Source organism: Anarhichas minor, unplaced genomic scaffold (genome assembly GCF_050575085.1).
Source record: "Anarhichas minor isolate MPS153535 unplaced genomic scaffold, ASM5057508v1 ptg000038l, whole genome shotgun sequence".
NCBI lineage: Eukaryota > Metazoa > Chordata > Actinopteri > Perciformes > Anarhichadidae > Anarhichas > Anarhichas minor.
Window position 1 is genome coordinate 1,980,738 of NW_027466484.1, and position 16,981 is coordinate 1,997,718.

Consider the following 16,981-nt stretch of genomic DNA (forward strand, 5'->3'; position numbering starts at 1 on the left):
TGCCATTGGCTGGCCTCCACACGCCGGGGAGGAAGCAGCCACTCACCTGCTGCACTGTGTGTTTGTGCCTCTTTCTTTTCTTTTTCTTTTTTTAAATGAGGGACAGCAGAGCCACAAACAGCATTGTCTGCAGAAAAAGAAGCCATCACTTCAAAAAGCCAGGAGTCGCTCCGGGGTGTTAGGGAGGGGGGGGGGAGGGCGTGTCTGTGTAAAGTGTGGGGGAGGGGGGGGGGGGTTTACATGGAGGGAGTCTTTGCCAACGTGGAGTGAGTCATGCGGGGGGGTGGGTGGTATGGGGGGGCATTAAAGGGATGAAGAACAGAGGGGGGGAGGTTGGGTGATTAGGGGAGGTGAGGTAATGCCTCAGACCAGAGATGATGTCATCACATAACAGACAATACAGACAAACACACTCTCTCACTCACACACACTCTCACACACACACACTCACACATACCTCTGCCGGCATGCGGTGTAAATGAATGAACGATGAGAGGATTTCATTGATCAGCGCTACACCGACTAAACGATTGATGGCCGCGCTGTGACGAGCAATAATTCTTCCAGCGTGGCGAAGGAAAGGAAGAAAGGCAAGACGGGCGATGTCTTTGGCAGAAAGTCGACCTTTGTTTTCCGGCCACTCAGGTTTTATTTTCATGCGTTTGTTTTTACTTCACCTCTCTCTCTGTCTGCTGCCCGTTGACTGAGCAGGAGCCGTGTGGGCTGACACTGTTTGACAGGATCACTGGAGCGTCGGCAGCAACACACACAAACACACGCCCGACCTCACCCCTCACCCCTCACCCCTCCCTCTGAACCTACGCCCCCGTGTGTCCCATGGGGGATGCAATGACATGACTGCAGTAATATCAGATAATCATCAAGTGTTCCAGCTCATCAGCACGTCTTTGGATAAATGCCTCCGTTAGAGATATGTGTATAGAACCAATACTTTTTAAAGCACCACTAATAGAGATAGACCCTTACAGATGAGCTAATAATCATCATAGTACTGTATAGTGTACAAACACACACACACACACACGCAGTGAAGATATAACCTCATGCTGCCTGCAGCCAACAGATGGATGCCTGAAAATAGCTGAATGGCTCTGCTGGTGGTGGTGATAGTGGGTCTATTTGTGAAAAAAGGGCGCATCCGCATATTCAAGAAGGAGAAGAGGGTTGGAGACGTGAATGGGTCTGAGTTATAGCTCATAAAACATTAATAGGCATTGGAAATTCATAGCAAAAGAGACACGAGGAGAAAGAAAGTGTTTGTGCTGAGCAGTCAGTATTTTTTAATCACTGAGAATATTTTCTTTAAGTGGCTCTTTTTTAATCTTTAATTTAACTATTCTCCTAAAGATATAAAAATATAAGCTCTTTTCTGATTTGTTTTCATCTGTTTTCAAGATGTAGCAAAAATATGAAACTTAACACAAGACAAAAAAAAACAAAAAACAAAGACCTGGTAAACCAAAGCAGTTCATACACACAGAGGATAACCAGTAAAGGGGTTCGGCCGTTGGTCATAATTTATACACGGCTCATCAAAGAATACCTTTAATTTGCTTTGATGTTTGTTTTTGTTTTTCATTAAATCAAGAACTTAATCATTTCCTCAAACCTTTCTGTGACGCTTCACAGCTACACATTTTGAATAATTAACAAATTTACATTTTAATGAAAATCCTTCTTTTCTTTTTTTGCAATTTCTTGCGGGATTTCTATAAACTAAATGCTGCACAGGTAAAATACGTGAGTAAACGTACCCACCAGTGGGAAATTAAATGCATCTCACATAATGTTCTGCATGTCTGATGCCTAAAGTCATAGAATGTGTAACACTGTGAGCTGGATTTTAAGGATCTCCCCCCCCCCCATCTAAACCACCAGTAATAAGGATGCCAGCTTGCTCAGGGCAAGTCAAATATCACGTTGGGCTCGTAAATCTAGCAACTCACTTGCTCGATGGGACAAGTGGTAAAAACATAAATAAACACAATGCTTTTTCCTGAGCTGATGATGGAAGTAGTTGAGGAGTGAGCCATCTCTGTCGAGAGCGGGCCCTGCATAGTGCCCATCTGGCACTTGTGAGAACATGTCGGTGGATAAAAGACAACTTTCATGAGCTGAAGCACAAGCGAGCATGTCGGTTATCCTGGAAAACAGGAGTTTAGTTTGGCGGCGTTAGAGGATAAAACAGTTTGGGCAAGTAGATCAATGGCCCACTTGCCTATAAAGCATTAACGTTGAACCGGCGTGTTTGAATAGTTTGGCCTACTGGGCACCACTTAGATTTCCTTACGTCTCTATAATTTACGTCAACCTCTGTTTGTTTTTCCTTCGTCTCACAATTTGCTGATCTGAGAGTTTTGCGGGCCGGTGCAGGAGTCGCTGGAGTGGAACCACCAGTGTGTGAGAGTCTGTGGGCACGGAGGAGACGGCATCCTGGGTGTTGGGACACTTTGCTGGATCAGAGACATGGATTAGGGCATCGGGAGCGGGATGACTCATCCACAGCAGAAGTCCCCCCCACACACACGCACACACACACACATACCAACATGGTGTGATGTGATGGTCAGATTCTTAACCCCTCCTCCTTTCACTTGCTAAATTTATCCTCTTGTCTCTAAAGCACCTCCCCCTCCTCCCTCTAGAAAGATGACATCACCTCTGCTCTCTAGTAAATCATCCTGCCACACATTTATCACTTCTGACATGTTTTAATCCACCACAAAGCAAGTACTCCGACTTTTGTTTTGAAGAGTCTAAATATGATTTAAGATCAACTGTTTGACAGCAGCAGCACCTGACGTGTCCATTAACGAGACACGGAATCAGTAATAGGTCCAAACGCTGCCGTTATGTCCCTGAACAGTTGGTTGAAACGAGTGAGTCACAACTGGGACGTCCAGATTCTTGACGACAGTCTTTGTATAACAATGACTGAAGTGAAGAAAACAATTGTCCCTAAACCCACTGACGAGCTAAAGCTGCGGAGGTTAAATCAGGATTAGGGCTCAGGTTTTTTTGCAATGATGTCATCCTCGCTGGCCCCCTTACAGTGAGCACCTAATGACACACACACGCACACTCTCCACGCTTGCACACTTTTAGAAAGATCCAGGTTAATTACTTAGGCTCTTAGTTGTGTAATGGTCCCACCAAGCCGGTGGATCGAGTCCAAGTGTGCGGGGGCCAAAGCTGCTGCCGTGTGGGCGGATGTGTGTCGGCCAGTGGTTTTGTGTTTGAACGATTGTCTGTCTGAGCTAAAAAACGACAAAAAAAACGACATTTTAAAAGACCGTAAAAGATATTCCAGGAGCTCTGATGTGTGTGAAAAGCCGTTGCATCAGATAATTATTTTGCCAAGGACAGTGTTGTTCAGCAGATTCTTAGACTACGTTCAGACTGCAAGCCAAAGGGCCCGAAAAGCGACTTTTACATCCCTCCAGGAGAGAGAAATGACCCCTACCCTTTCTTCTGGTGTGCTTTTCAAACTCATTAACATCAATTTGTTTTTTGACAAGTAGTCAATCGACACCAACTCCTGAAAACCAACGTGTTTGTTCCTGCAGGTGTTTGGCAATAAGATGGTGATCCCTTCACTGGACGGTGCCTTGTTCCAGTGGAACCGGGACAGGGAGAGTATGGAGGCAGTGCCTTTCAGTGTGGAGTCCCTGCTGGATTCGTCTTACCGGATCGGGGAGGATACCGTCCTGGTTGGGGGGAAATCTCTCACTACCTACGCCCTGGGGGCCTACAGCGGCAAGGTCAGTGAAATCACTTCAGTTGAAGCTCGAGGTGTGTTGATTCATTTTGTTCTCGCCACATGCAGACGGTAGAATAACCCCCCCTTTTGTTCGCCTCAGATTCGGTACATCTGCTCCGCGGGGGGCTGCAGCCGCTGGGGGGACGAGGAGATGGAGGCCGAAGATGTGCTCCTGCTGCAGAGGACTCAGAAGACGGTGCGAGCCATCAGGCCGCGATCAGGGATGGAGAAGTGAGTTTTATTCGACCGGTCAATCAGCCTGTCATCGTCAGTCAGTCACTTTGAGTCATGGGACGGCCGCTGGAGCTTGTGTGGTGTTCCATCGACTTTCCGTCAGCGGCTTTAAATAAAGTCCGTTAACCTTTCAGCCACTAGGAGCTCACACTAGCATGTCTTCTGTTGGCTGAACATGTCTTCTGTTGACCTGTTGGCTTTACCGCACTGACCGGATCATTAACATACAACAGATTTCATTTACTTTCTTATGTTTTACAACGTGTGTTATCGCTCTGGATTCCAGGTGGAACTTCAGCGTCGGGAACTTTGAGCTGAAGCTCCTTCCCGAGACGCAGTCTGGCATGAACTTCCTGGAGGGAGAGGTGGCGAACGGCGACGCCTGGAGGGAGAGCCAGCGGGTCATCGCTGACGAACCAAAAGAGACGGAGGACCAGCAGAACCAGAATCTGGACCTCGTCATCAAAGTGTCTGTTCCCGATTGGAAGGTCATGGCCTTCAGTGCGGCGCCGGATGGCCAGCTGGTCTGGGAACGTCAGGTAGAGATGTTATGAGCATTTACACTGAGCGTGTTTGCAGCGGTTTATTTACTTGACTTAAGTTGAGTCAATTCGGTGAAGTGTACCGACTCATTCTGCGTCGCCTGTGTTGTGTAGTTCTGCACACCCATCGCTTCGGCTTGGCTGGTGGGCGGGGGCAAAGTCACACCCATCGCCCTGTTTGACGACAACGCCTACAGCAACCAGTCGGAAACTGATGAGGAGGAGGAGGACGACGACGATTCCCAGAAGGCCAGAGGAGCAGAAGAGTCCAGTGTTTACCTTGGTAAATAGACACAGACGCTCACACTGCATGCTCGTACTCATTCATAATGTGGAGTAGCCTTCTATGCAATTTCTGTGACTTTGTTTTCAGCACAAACGCCGACAGCACATGAACTACCAGTGAATGTAGTACATGTCTTTACTCTTTGGTTCTGTCAGGGATGTACCAGGGACAGCTCTACCTCCAGTCCTCGGTGAGGATCAGCGAAAAGTTCTCTTCCAAAGCTATCGGATCGGTCAAAGACATAATTCCTCTACCCACAGTCAAGTGGAAGCCTCTAGTCCGTAAGTCCACACCTCCTCTGTCTAACCACCCAACCATGGCTTCATTAGCATTGCTTTAATCAGCAGCCTTTTGGGCTTGTTCCCTGTTGCTCAGAGCTTTGTCTTCATTCCCATTAATGCATGATTAATCTTGCGATTGTTATTCTGACTCTTTTGATCCCTCCTCCTCCTGCCGAGATCAAAAAACATGTTCATCTTGTCCTTGACACAGATTCCCCATCTCGGACACCAGCCCTGGTCGGCTCTGATGAATTTGACAAGTGTCTGAATAATGACAAGTTCTCCCATGAAGAATACAGCAACGGAGCCCTGTCCGTCCTTCAGTATCCATATGGTGAGGTCCTGATACTGGACACAGGGCTGTAAAAGACCACAGTCGAGTCTTGTGTACGAAGAAAAGTGAATTGGCTGAGACGGACGAAAACAAACATAAACCCGCTGATCGTTTTTCTGCTTTTCTTCTCCGTAGACAACGGCTACTACTTCCCCTACAACAAGCGTTACCGGGAGAAACGCGACAGTGCCGTCAGCCTGATAAAGGGAACCGGGGCGGGGGCCGAGAGCCGCAGGAGGAAGGACCCCGTGCTGCTGCTGCCCTGGTGGAAGGAGATCCTCGGCACCATCGTCTTCTGCATCGCCGCCACCACCTACATCGTCCGCAAGTTCTTCCACCCTCCCGCCCCAGTGGCCTATGTGAGGGTAAGAAGCAAGCCATACCCACAGTGGCTGCTGGGGGCTGTTCTTGTCATGGAATGTTAATGTGAGACACAGAATAACAACAGCTTCCACAAGTGACTCATCATCATGGTTATGATTAAGATTCTGTATGCAGAGATGGCTTCATTTGATTTTGTCAAAATGCTCCACATAAGGAAATATTTCCTCAAAATGTCTCTGAACAAAACGTATTGTCCCGTCCACGTCCTCGGATGTCCAGGTTTTCATTTGGATGTTAAAACTAGGATTCACGCTGTGATGTACGACGGCATATTGGGACCATTGTAGGTCAAAAATGTAATATTCAGAGAAAAAATAATTTCCAAAATTAAAGTAATACATTTACCAAAAAACTAAATTGCAAACTCTCTGAGATGACAGTTGTCCATTTGTGAGAATAAAACCCTCCATGGAACCACATTACATCACTGTGACAAGGTCGGCTCAACCTTGTCACACAACAGCTGCCGCAGCTCGTGTGTTGCGTCTGCAGCGGATGACCTCATCTCATCTAGCAATAAGCAAATACTCGTGACTTTTAGCTCAGAAGCACCATATTGTCATAAGCATCTGAACTTTGAAGAGACATCGCCGTGAATCGGAAGAAAACAGCGTCCTCCTCACGAGCCTGTGTGTGTGGCATCTGTGGAGTGATGAAGCTCATCCAACCCTGCAAAGTGAAGCCACACAATTCAGTTTTTTCTTGTAAATTTATGACTTTTTTTATATCAGAGAATATTCAATTCTCTTCTCTTAATTTAACCCTCTACTGTGTCTCGTAGTAATAACTCAATTCTGTATTTATTTTATATTTATTTATATTTGTATATAAAGAGGTCATAGATATTTCTTAGCAGAGGTTCAACACATGTCCTGCCCTGCGTGTCCCGTGTCTCACATGTATGTGTCCTTGCCGTCCTCCTTCTGTCCCTCAAAGCAACGGAAGGAGTCGGAGACGCAGTGCCAGACGGACTGCAAGTTTGACCTTGAGGTTGTGGCATCCAAAGAGCCGGTTGCTGTGGAGACCCGTTCCAGCGAATATGTGTCCAGGTACATCATAATGACATCATCACAATGACATCATCATCAACACGCCATGACGCTTTGTTGTTTTATCATGACTCAGGAGAGCTTGACAAAACACTGCCGCTCCGCTGGGAGTTGTTATCCTCACGCTTGAACGATGTAGTCTCTCTCTGAGTCTCTCTCTCAGAGTCTCTCTCTCTGAGTCTCTCTCTCTGAGTCTCTCTCTCTGAGTCTCTCTCTCTGAGTCTCTCTCTCAGAGTCTCTCTCTCAGAGTCTCTCTCTCAGAGTCTCTCTCTCAGAGTCTCTCTCTCTGAGTCTCTCTCTCAGAGTCTCTCTCTCTGAGTCTCTCTCTCAGAGTCTCTCTCTCAGAGTCTCTCTCTCTGAGTCTCTCTCTCTGAGTCTCTCTCTCTGAGTCTCTCTCTCTGAGTCTCTCTCTCAGAGTCTCTCTCTCAGAGTCTCTCTCTCAGAGTCTCTCTCTCTGAGTCTCTCTCTCAGAGTCTCTCTCTCAGAGTCTCTCTCTCAGAGTCTCTCTCTCTGAGTCTCTCTCTCTGAGTCTCTCTCTCTGAGTCTCTCTCTCTGAGTCTCTCTCTCTGAGTCTCTCTCTCTGAGTCTCTCTCTCTGAGTCTCTCTCTCAGAGTCTCTCTCTCTGAGTCTCTCTCTCTGAGTCTCTCTCTCTGAGTCTCTCTCTCAGAGTCTCTCTCTCTGAGTCTCTCTCTCAGAGTCTCTCTCTCAGAGTCTCGCTCCGAGAGTCTCGCTCTGTTTCAAGGTGTAGCTACAGATTTCGGCACTGTTACCATGGTGACCACTGGTCTTCCAGCCGGCCTGCCTCGATAGGACCAGGCAGAGATGGGAGAGACGGGAGAGACGGGAGAGATGGGAGCGATGGGAGAGACAGGAGAGATGGGAGTCGTAGTGGTGCGTGATTGGATAACTCAGCTGTTTGCCATCGAGCAGACCCCACCCTGCCCAGCAGCACCTGCCATAGGGTCGCAGTGTCACTTTACACCGCTGTCAGCACATTGGCAGAAGTTTATTGTGGACATCCCAAATATGATCAGTCGCCATAATTGATGGGCTTTCACTGACCTCGTGTCTTCTGATCGATGGGAGTTTGCATGTTTACATTCTTTAGCTGAATATTACAGCTCTTCTCCCCTAAACGCAAGCAAGCATCTGATTAAGCTGCTCCCCCCCCCCCTGCTGTCACCATTTGCGCATTCTCCTCTTTTGATCCATCCCAAAATGACACCCGCCCCTCCCCTTTCCAGTAGAGCTGCTGCTGCAAATTGCTTTCACCGAAAAAAGTTTCCCTAAATAAATGTGGTGGCGGCTGCAGCAGCTGAGGCGGGCGTGAGTCAGGATCATTGGGAGGCAGATAGAGATCAGGAATGGAGGCCTGACTCACATGTGCCCACACATTCCCTAATAAGACAGCCTTCAATCCCCAGAGGAGCCTGAGAAGAGATGCTTCACCAGGGTGCAGAGCAGCGGGTCCCACACCGAGCCAAACAACCCCCAATACACAATGCACATATGCACATATGCACATATGTTTACAACAGGAAACAACAAATGAATACAGTATAATAGATCAAAACCTTTTTTTATTTAAATAATGGGCCAGTTTAATCTTGCCTCGGTAGTAATTCCTTCCTTGGTAAACACCTTTTACCACTTAATAAGCCTACTCGGCCACAGGGCACTGACTGATCCCAGGTCTTTGGAATTTGTCAGAGAAGTAGCAGATAACGCTTCGTCACACGCAGCTCCTTTCTATTGATGAGAGCGATTCCCCTTTGTGCAAAAAAAACGACAACCAAGGTGTCTTCTCCCCAGGTACCTGACTGACTTTGAGCCGGTGCAGTGCCTCGGCCGCGGGGGGTTCGGGGTTGTGTTTGAAGCCCGCAACAAAGTGGACGACTGCAACTACGCCATCAAACGAATCCGTCTGCCCAACAGGTAGCGCCTCTCGCCGGCCACACCACAGACCTCTGTGTCGGTTTCCTTAGACTGAATTATGTAAGCTGCAACCTACATGTCTAAACACACACAGAGGCAAAACTGACAGTTTGGTACAAATAATAGCCATGTATTCATACTCCTACTGACAAGCATGCAAATGTGGTGTTCAGCTGACGGCAGCGCTGCATGTATTCTCATTTCAGACCATGTTGTTTACTGGTACATCACGCCACGCATATCAAACCAGATTGTGTTTTTAGGGCCAGTGTTTTTTATGAAAGCGCTTATTGAGACCTCGGTGCATCAAGACTGGGCTCATATGAAGGTCATCACAGTCTGATAGTTATAACAATGCCTCAAAAAATAAATCTAATAAACAGCAATGTCTTAGTAGCAATTCAAAGGATTTGTGTCTTGACATCCTGGAAATGTGGAACCCGACTACTGAAAAACGTAGTCCTGGTGGTCCTGCATATGTATTCAACTCTAATGCTCAGCTTCACGTCACACAGAGAGCTCGCCCGGGAGAAGGTGATGCGAGAGGTGAAGGCGCTGGCCAAGCTGGAGCATCCGGGGATCATCCGCTACTTCAACGCCTGGCAGGAGAGCCCCCCCAAGGGCTGGCAAGAGGAGATGGATCAGAGGTGGCTGAAAGACGGCAGGTTAGCCAGGTTATTTTTTATGTTTTAAACCCGTCGCCCTGTACAGCTCAGCAGGTCAGACATGTCCAGGAGCACTGCCATGGGGTCTGTTGTCAGGGATGGCTTCCATGCTAAGAGAGCCCCCCCCCCCCCCCCCCCCCCCCTCTCAGGAGGAATTATGGCATCGCTGACATTTATTACTCCCCAGACTTAACATCACTCGCCTCACTTCACTGGTTGATTAAGACAGATGTTTAAATGCCAGGGGATGAAAAATGCATGAAAAAATTAATTTCATGCATAATCACACAAGCATGTTTGGGGCGGTTAACTTAAAGGAATAGTTTGGGTGTTTTGAAGTGTGTTTGCATGAGGTACTCATCCGTAGTCAGTGTAGTATGTACCTACAGGAGACGGTGGAGTTCCAGCACGGGGGCTGCAGCAAAACTTATATTGTGTTGTTGTGTGACTTTGTTGAATCCGAACTTCCTAAGTCGTACAATAACACAAACAAACTAGTGGATCGAGTCAGTGGTAGACCAGACACTCCCGTGTTCTCGAGGTAAAATCTTTTTTTCTGAAGAGAACGTAGATAACAGCTTCGCTTTGACATCGGAAAGGGCTGTCTGAAGGCAAGGTGAAGCAGTGGAAATACTCCACATATAGCGTACACTTAAATGGATATAGATTTTATTTTAGGTGTATAAAATAAATGTTGCTGCTGACCCCGCCCACAGCTGTACGTTGCTTTGCTCTCCGAGCCTCCTGTCTGTTTCTCCGAACTGGTGGCGTGCTGACCGTCCACGACTGTAGGTAAAACACCGACCGTGGATAACTACCCCACTGCAAAACATCCAAACTATCTCCTTAAAGTCTGGTGTCTTTAAACCTTTCTTTGAGTCAGGCGGATTAGAACTAAAAGTAGCACCAGATAACCACCCAGAGAGTTAAACATCCTCTTCCTCTTGTGAGGCACCAGACGGTCCAAAGTACATGTTACGCTTCACTGTGTTATTGTCACAGAAAGTGAGCTGTTAGTGTGGTTACACCCTGAACTGGACATTTGGTTTGTTTCCTTAGTATTTCGTAAACTGTTTTGTCACAATACTTCTTCTGCCGGTTTGCACAGTGATCTTGAATGATTAGTTGTAATAGTGGTTAGTTTATTTTAGTAAGCCTGACAGCAACAACCCTCCTTTCTCTCTTTCAGCACCACCGACTGGCCAATGAGCTTCCTTGACCACATGGAGGCGCTGTCAGTCAAAGTCCCAGTGTCCAGCTCGGTGACGCCGGTCTCCGGGCCTGGAGGAGACGTTCTGGAGGCCTCTGTGGATTCGCGGGCCCTTCTCTCCAGCAGCGCCGGCAGTGCCGATGATGGAGACCTGTCCTTCCACCCGCTGCTGGGCCACGACAGCCTGATGTCTGAGCGGGACAGCCAGGCGGACCACGACGCCTCGGACACCCCCCACTCCTTCGAGCTCTGTCCCCCACGCGGCCCCAGCGACTGCACATCTTCTTCCTTTGACATCGTGTTTGAGGACTCGGGCTGCGACCGGGACGCCGACGCCGACACAGACTCGGTGTCCAGTGCAGCCAGCCCGAGCACGACGACTGAGAAGAACAGCTCGTCTTCCTCGCGCACAAGACAGCAGGAATCCGTCCCGCCCTCCTCTTCCTCTCCCCCCCGGCCAACCTCACTTACCCTGTTTATCCCCCCAACTCCTCAAACCCAGCGAGTCCAGCCTTCTCCCAAGGTCAGTCACTCACTCACTCACTGTAGATGAATGATGTCACATGCTTGTCATGGGGTTATGACCGGTGACATGTTGATACCTGCTGGACATTTGCTGTTTCATTTAGCAACACTGAAGTCATAAAATATCCATTTATTACTTTTTGCTCACAGTGACACCATCTATCATTTTGGGAACATGCTATATTTACAGTACTTTAATGAAAAATAAAAAAAAGCTGCAGATGTTAAAGTAAAGTATTGTCAGACGTAAATCCCAAAGTCTTTGAACCTTCCCCTCCTTGTCTCCAGGTGTACCTGTACATCCAGATGCAGCTCTGTCGGAAGGAGAACCTGAAAGACTGGATGGCTCAGCGCTGCCTCCCGGAGCAGAGGGAGAACAACCAGTGTCTCGATATCTTCCTCCAGATCGCAGAGGCCGTTGACTTCCTGCACAGCAAGGGGCTCATGCACAGGGACCTCAAGGTGAACACACACACACACACACACACACACACACACACACACACACTGTCTGCTGCACAGGCAACAGTTCATGTATTAGCAATGCTCTCTGCCTTCATGTATTTCATGACCCGTCTCCGTCGGTCCTCCAGCCCTCCAACATCTTCTTCACTATGAATGACGTGGTGAAGGTGGGAGACTTCGGCCTGGTGACGGCCATGGACCAGGAAGAGGACGAGGACGAGCCGAGCGCCCTGACGCCTGCCCCGCTGCTGACCCGGCACACGGGCCAGGTCGGCACCAAGCTCTACATGAGCCCAGAGCAGGTGAGCAGGCGTGCTAAATGTTTTGATTTTCACCAGAACAATAAACATAAAGTGAAACTATGACAGGATAAGATTTGATACCAACATGTATCTATGGGCGAAGTTAGTAGTTTGTTCTTCTACCTCTAAAGCAGGGACTCTCAAACTCCATCTGTTCCTTTTTGTCCTGGCAGCTCTCTGGAAACTCGTACTCTCACAAAGTGGACATTTACTCTCTGGGACTGATCCTGTTTGAGCTGCTGTATCCCTTCAGGACCCAGATGGAGAGAGTGAGGGTGAGTCAGCAAAGACACGGGCACATAATCACGCTTTCTCTCTCCTTTTATTCAATTCATTACGTTGGCTTTTTTAACTGCCGAGCACTTGATTGTTATAGTAAATGTAGACTGTTTCCGTGTATAATACAGGGTTACAAATGAGGTTGTGACGCATTCAAAAAAAGAGAACATCACTAAAGTCAAAAGGCTATGTAAGCGAAGCAAAAACAAAAACAATATTTTACTAATGTGTTTTTAAAATACATTCATGCTGCAAGCAATTTTCCCTCAAACTGAACTATTTAATTTGGAAACAATTAAAATGTTGAGATAATTTCCTCAACTGTAAAAGTAGTTAGAATGGTTTGACCCCATAGAATCCCCACTGCTGGAGACAAGAGAGAGACTTCCTAATGAGGCAGTTTGTCTTTCTGTCTCTTCTTGTATTCAGTTAATTGTGAAACTGTGTTGGGCAAACTGCAACACATAATCCCGATTGTCCTTTGAAGGATCGTTATTGTCTGTTTAAATGGTAGATTGTGTGTGTGTGTGTGTGTGTGTGTGTGTGTGTGTGTGTGTGTGTGTGTGTGTGTGTGTGTGTGTGTGTGTGTGTGTGTGTGTGTGTGTGTGTGTGTGTGTGTGTGTGTGTGTGTGTGTGTGTGTGTGTGTGTGTGTGTGTGTGTGTGTGTGTGTGTGTGTGTGTGTGCGCGCGCGCGTTGGACCGGGGCGTCTTTGTCTCGGTAACAAAGAGCCTGATGAGCCACCAGCAACGCTCCGCTCACAGGTGTTTACATCCTTTCTTCCAGACACTGACTGAGGTGAGAGCGCTGCGCTTCCCAGAGGTTTTCTCCAAAAACAACGTTCAGGAGGTGAGTGATCGTCTGCCGCCACCTAGTGGCTGAAAACGCAAACTGCACACGAACCAAGAAAAAGAAAACTGTTGTGTTTCTCCTGAGAACATGCAATGAAGTAAATGCAGAAAGCGGGACACGTCCAGAGCTGGGAGGGTTGATTCTCATTGTGTAGTCTGTCACAGATTTAATAATCTGTCCACATCAACATTAACACCTCGGTGAGTCAAATCTGATGAACTAATCTAATTAGGAGCTGTGCTTGGATTATTCTGCCCTCGGATCTACAGGATATAAAGTTAAACATGCATATAGTTTCACATTACACACTAAAGTGTAAATAGCAGTATTGTTATCTGAGACATGATTTGAAAATATAATTTGTAATGTTCAGTAATAATCCCGTTAGAATCAAACTATCCATATGTTTAAATAATCACTTAAATATGTTGTTTACTACCACACCAGGGGTTTGGTGAGGGGTTGTTCACATTACCTTGTTCCCCTGTTTACTTTGTAATGAGATTAACATAATCCCATCGCATAATCTGTGATTCTCCAACACTGGAAATCCCCTCGCTCTGCTATCCCAGCTTCCCACTAGCTGTGTACTGTTCTATTTTAAGATGTCCTGCACAGTGTGTACGTACGTACCTGTGTGTGTGTTTGGCTGAATGTGACTATGTATTATTATTTCATCATGAGTTTTGTGCGTAAATTTCAATTTCTACAGGTTTCCGCTGTGTCACACGAGCTCGAAGTGCAGCAAATCAGTTGCACTAATATATGACAATATTAGCATTAGCATCGCTGTAGCATGACACTACTGTTTCCTCTGTCTGTGTGTGTAGCTGAGCATGGTGCGCAGCATGCTGTCGTGGAGCCCCGGCGAGCGTCCCGAGGCGGCCGAGATCACAGGGACTCCCCTCTTCCAGGAGCTGGAGCTGCCTTGCCGACTGGCCATGAGGCAGCGCTCCCGCACCTACAGCGCCTCGTCCATGGGCCGCCCCTCACGCCAGACATCGACTAACTGAAAGTCCCCGTGACGCAACATGTAACCCCCATCCCACCCCACCCCCCCAGCCCGAGAGAAACGCCTCAGCCCCCTGTGCCATCACACACTGCCTCAGACTTTAAAACGCTCGAGAACGACACAAACGTGCAGGAATTTATCGGCGCGGCTTCAGAGCAGCGAGACAAAGTCCTGCTCACTTACTCTCCTCGCCAAATGCACACGCTGTTACATATTCGCACACCATCATGCCCACGTTCCCAATTTTAATCACACTTACAAGTGAGAGAATATTTTAAAAGCAACAGCCGTTCTGTAATGTAATGCCGTTCAGACTTGGCTCAAGTGGTGCAAGCAAAATAATTCTTAGTGGTTGTTTTAAATTGGCTCCGAGTGCCAGATGGGCGGTGTGTACGAAGCTACCATCCACAGGACATTATAACTAATTGATTTGGGCGTGTTTCACTCTGACATGGCTGACTCGATCATCTGGTACTCTGAGACGACGGACAGACGCCCTGAGAACTTAACATATGATTTGAACGCCGGTTCCGGTCACAGCACGCTGCTTGCTCCCAACATTCAGCCAGTGTTCACTCACCCACGCTACACCTCAGGTATCAAAAACCAAGAGGACACTCCAAAGGGGCCTTTGACGCTTGATCATCCTATCTACCGGTGACCAGCACTGATCACCGGTACGAGCACTATCCGGTGTTCTGACACCCAATATGCCTGATTTGGGAGACCAAAAAAAAGACCATCTTTTTTTTTCCTGTGTTGGTTTTTTAAAATGAGAGAAGGTGATGTACTGCGGAGAGAAGAGTTTATGAACCCGGATCATCCGATATGATTTGCCTTTAGAAAGTGGCCCCCGGCCTCTGAATGAATGCTGAGCCACTGGCTCCTGTCCGTTCTGCATGTCCCTGACAGGAAAGTGAAGGGGTGAGTGTGAGTCTGTTATCTTAAAGCCAGTACTTGGAAGCAGTTTTTTCTATGTGTAAATCTACACACTGACTCTGAGGTGCTCAATCATTTTGTTCAACACCTCCTCTTTGCTCCGTGTATATAATTGAAGGGAAAAAATCTGTTTATATCCTTTTTTTTCTTTGTTAATTCAGAAGATATGTTCGATCAATCCTGTACATACTGTAAGGCGCCGTTGCTTGTAAATGGCTTTTTCCATGAGGCAACTGTAAGATAGTGTGATATACTGGGGGGGGGGGACAAAGAGGGGACGATCTCTGCCATTAACGGATAGCTGAATGTTACAGTGGGACCTCCAGAGACACATGATGGCGGTCACCTCTTCTCGCTGTGGGAGAATGATTCTCAGTGTTTGTCTTCACATGTGTGGGGCACCGTAGGGGTCTGCCTGCTTCCAGCACCAGAGTAGAACCTGCAGGACCAGAGTGCCATTAGAAAGTCAGTTAAGTGTACTTTTCTGTGACTGATAAGCTCACCTAACATTTCTTTGGGGGAATTGTGCCACCGCGCTCCGACCCCATCCCGCTGGTGTTCCCGGTGAAGCGCGGCACATCCCGAGGTGTGCAGCCCTCCCGTGAAGAGGAGAACTAGCATTTAGTCGAGAGAGATGATTCTGTTTTATCCCCTCTACGTCGCCTACTGGGGACCTGGACCTGATGTTGGTCATGTGATCCACAAAAGCATTGTTTAATGTACATAAGACGTGCTGGGAGAGTCACATGACCCGCTTGTAACTTCACAAACTGCTAATTGTAATGTGCTTTCAATGATTGTACTTTTCTAAGAATCGTCTTCTCTCTTTTTGTTTTTTTTAACAAGCGTAGTTTTCTGATTATTCTGCAGGGTTTTTTGATTACTGTAAAGTCTTGACTGCGTTTGATACAAGAAGTCAAACTGATGTTCGTTCATCCGTTCACTCAGCTCAATGAAGATGAGTCGTTCTTCTTGTTGTAAAAGGATCAGTTCTCTCCTCAGAGTTTAAAGCAGACTGTACTCCACCACCAATAAGGCTGGAAACAGGAAAGTAGTTATATAAATGGCAAATCCTGAAGTCGGGAGGGGAAATGTGAAACCTCGCGCCGCAAATTCAGACAAATGTTGCTTTGTGAATGACAGTGTGTGGGTACTGTTACTCAAGTGTTGACCATGTACAACTATTTTGTCGAATTAATGAATCATTTTTCAAAGCAATTCAATAATGGATCCAGGATGAATCTGTCTCTCCCACAAAGCTGGAATTAATTTGGAACTATTTTTGTCTATTTTATAGAAGTCAATTTCTCAGAGAAATGTGATCTAAAGACTCGTTTGAGGAGGATTTACAACAGGAGAGAAGGAAACGTTCACAACTTAACTCACCTATAGTAGTAAATAGCTTGTCAGCTCATAACATTAAAACTTAAAACAGCATTATTGACAATAGTGTATTATATGAGGATCTAGAGATTTTCTTCTTTTCACTCAAAACCAATAACATGTGATCATACTGTCGGTTCTTCTTGCTTTGTTAAATCGTGTTTACCCTCCTTTCACTCCTGCCGTCCAGGTTTCTTCTCCTGAGGACAGTTGAATTTGAACAATCGGACTCCCTCCTGTCAGTCTCTGACGCCTCTGTCTGGATGTGTAGTTGCCTGTTTTTGTGCACAAACCCCGTTCCCTTGTCCATGTTGAATTGTAAATATGTTCATTTGCTTTATTTATGTTTTGATGCCGTGATCAATCCTTTCGGGGGTTGGTGTTATTATCAATGCTCTTCCTGCGATGGAGCGCGTTGGAATATGATGACTTCTTACAAGTCTAAATTTAATAAACCGTTCTATACCGTTTGTACAGTTGTGTGTCCTTGGTGTGCAGTCTGTGGGTTGTTGGGCAGTTTGATCA

General features: G+C 47.0%; 1 protein-coding gene across 1 annotated transcript in view; it reads left to right on the forward strand.

Moving 5' to 3' along the window:
• Positions 1-16,926, forward strand: part of eif2ak3 (eukaryotic translation initiation factor 2-alpha kinase 3) — a 30,431-nt gene extending 13,505 nt beyond the window's left edge. Inside the window, exons 3-18 of the mRNA XM_076107400.1 lie at positions 3,588-3,782; positions 3,882-4,012; positions 4,302-4,554; positions 4,672-4,840; positions 4,999-5,124; positions 5,336-5,458; positions 5,594-5,823; positions 6,779-6,891; positions 8,704-8,826; positions 9,342-9,491; positions 10,681-11,224; positions 11,515-11,688; positions 11,820-11,993; positions 12,167-12,268; positions 13,057-13,119; positions 13,953-16,926. Of these exons, the coding sequence (XP_075963515.1) occupies positions 3,588-3,782; positions 3,882-4,012; positions 4,302-4,554; positions 4,672-4,840; positions 4,999-5,124; positions 5,336-5,458; positions 5,594-5,823; positions 6,779-6,891; positions 8,704-8,826; positions 9,342-9,491; positions 10,681-11,224; positions 11,515-11,688; positions 11,820-11,993; positions 12,167-12,268; positions 13,057-13,119; positions 13,953-14,135 (2,853 nt within the window). The 3' untranslated portion in view covers positions 14,136-16,926. The remainder of the gene's footprint in view (positions 1-3,587; positions 3,783-3,881; positions 4,013-4,301; positions 4,555-4,671; positions 4,841-4,998; positions 5,125-5,335; positions 5,459-5,593; positions 5,824-6,778; positions 6,892-8,703; positions 8,827-9,341; positions 9,492-10,680; positions 11,225-11,514; positions 11,689-11,819; positions 11,994-12,166; positions 12,269-13,056; positions 13,120-13,952) is intronic.
• Positions 16,927-16,981: the final 55 nt, after the last annotated feature.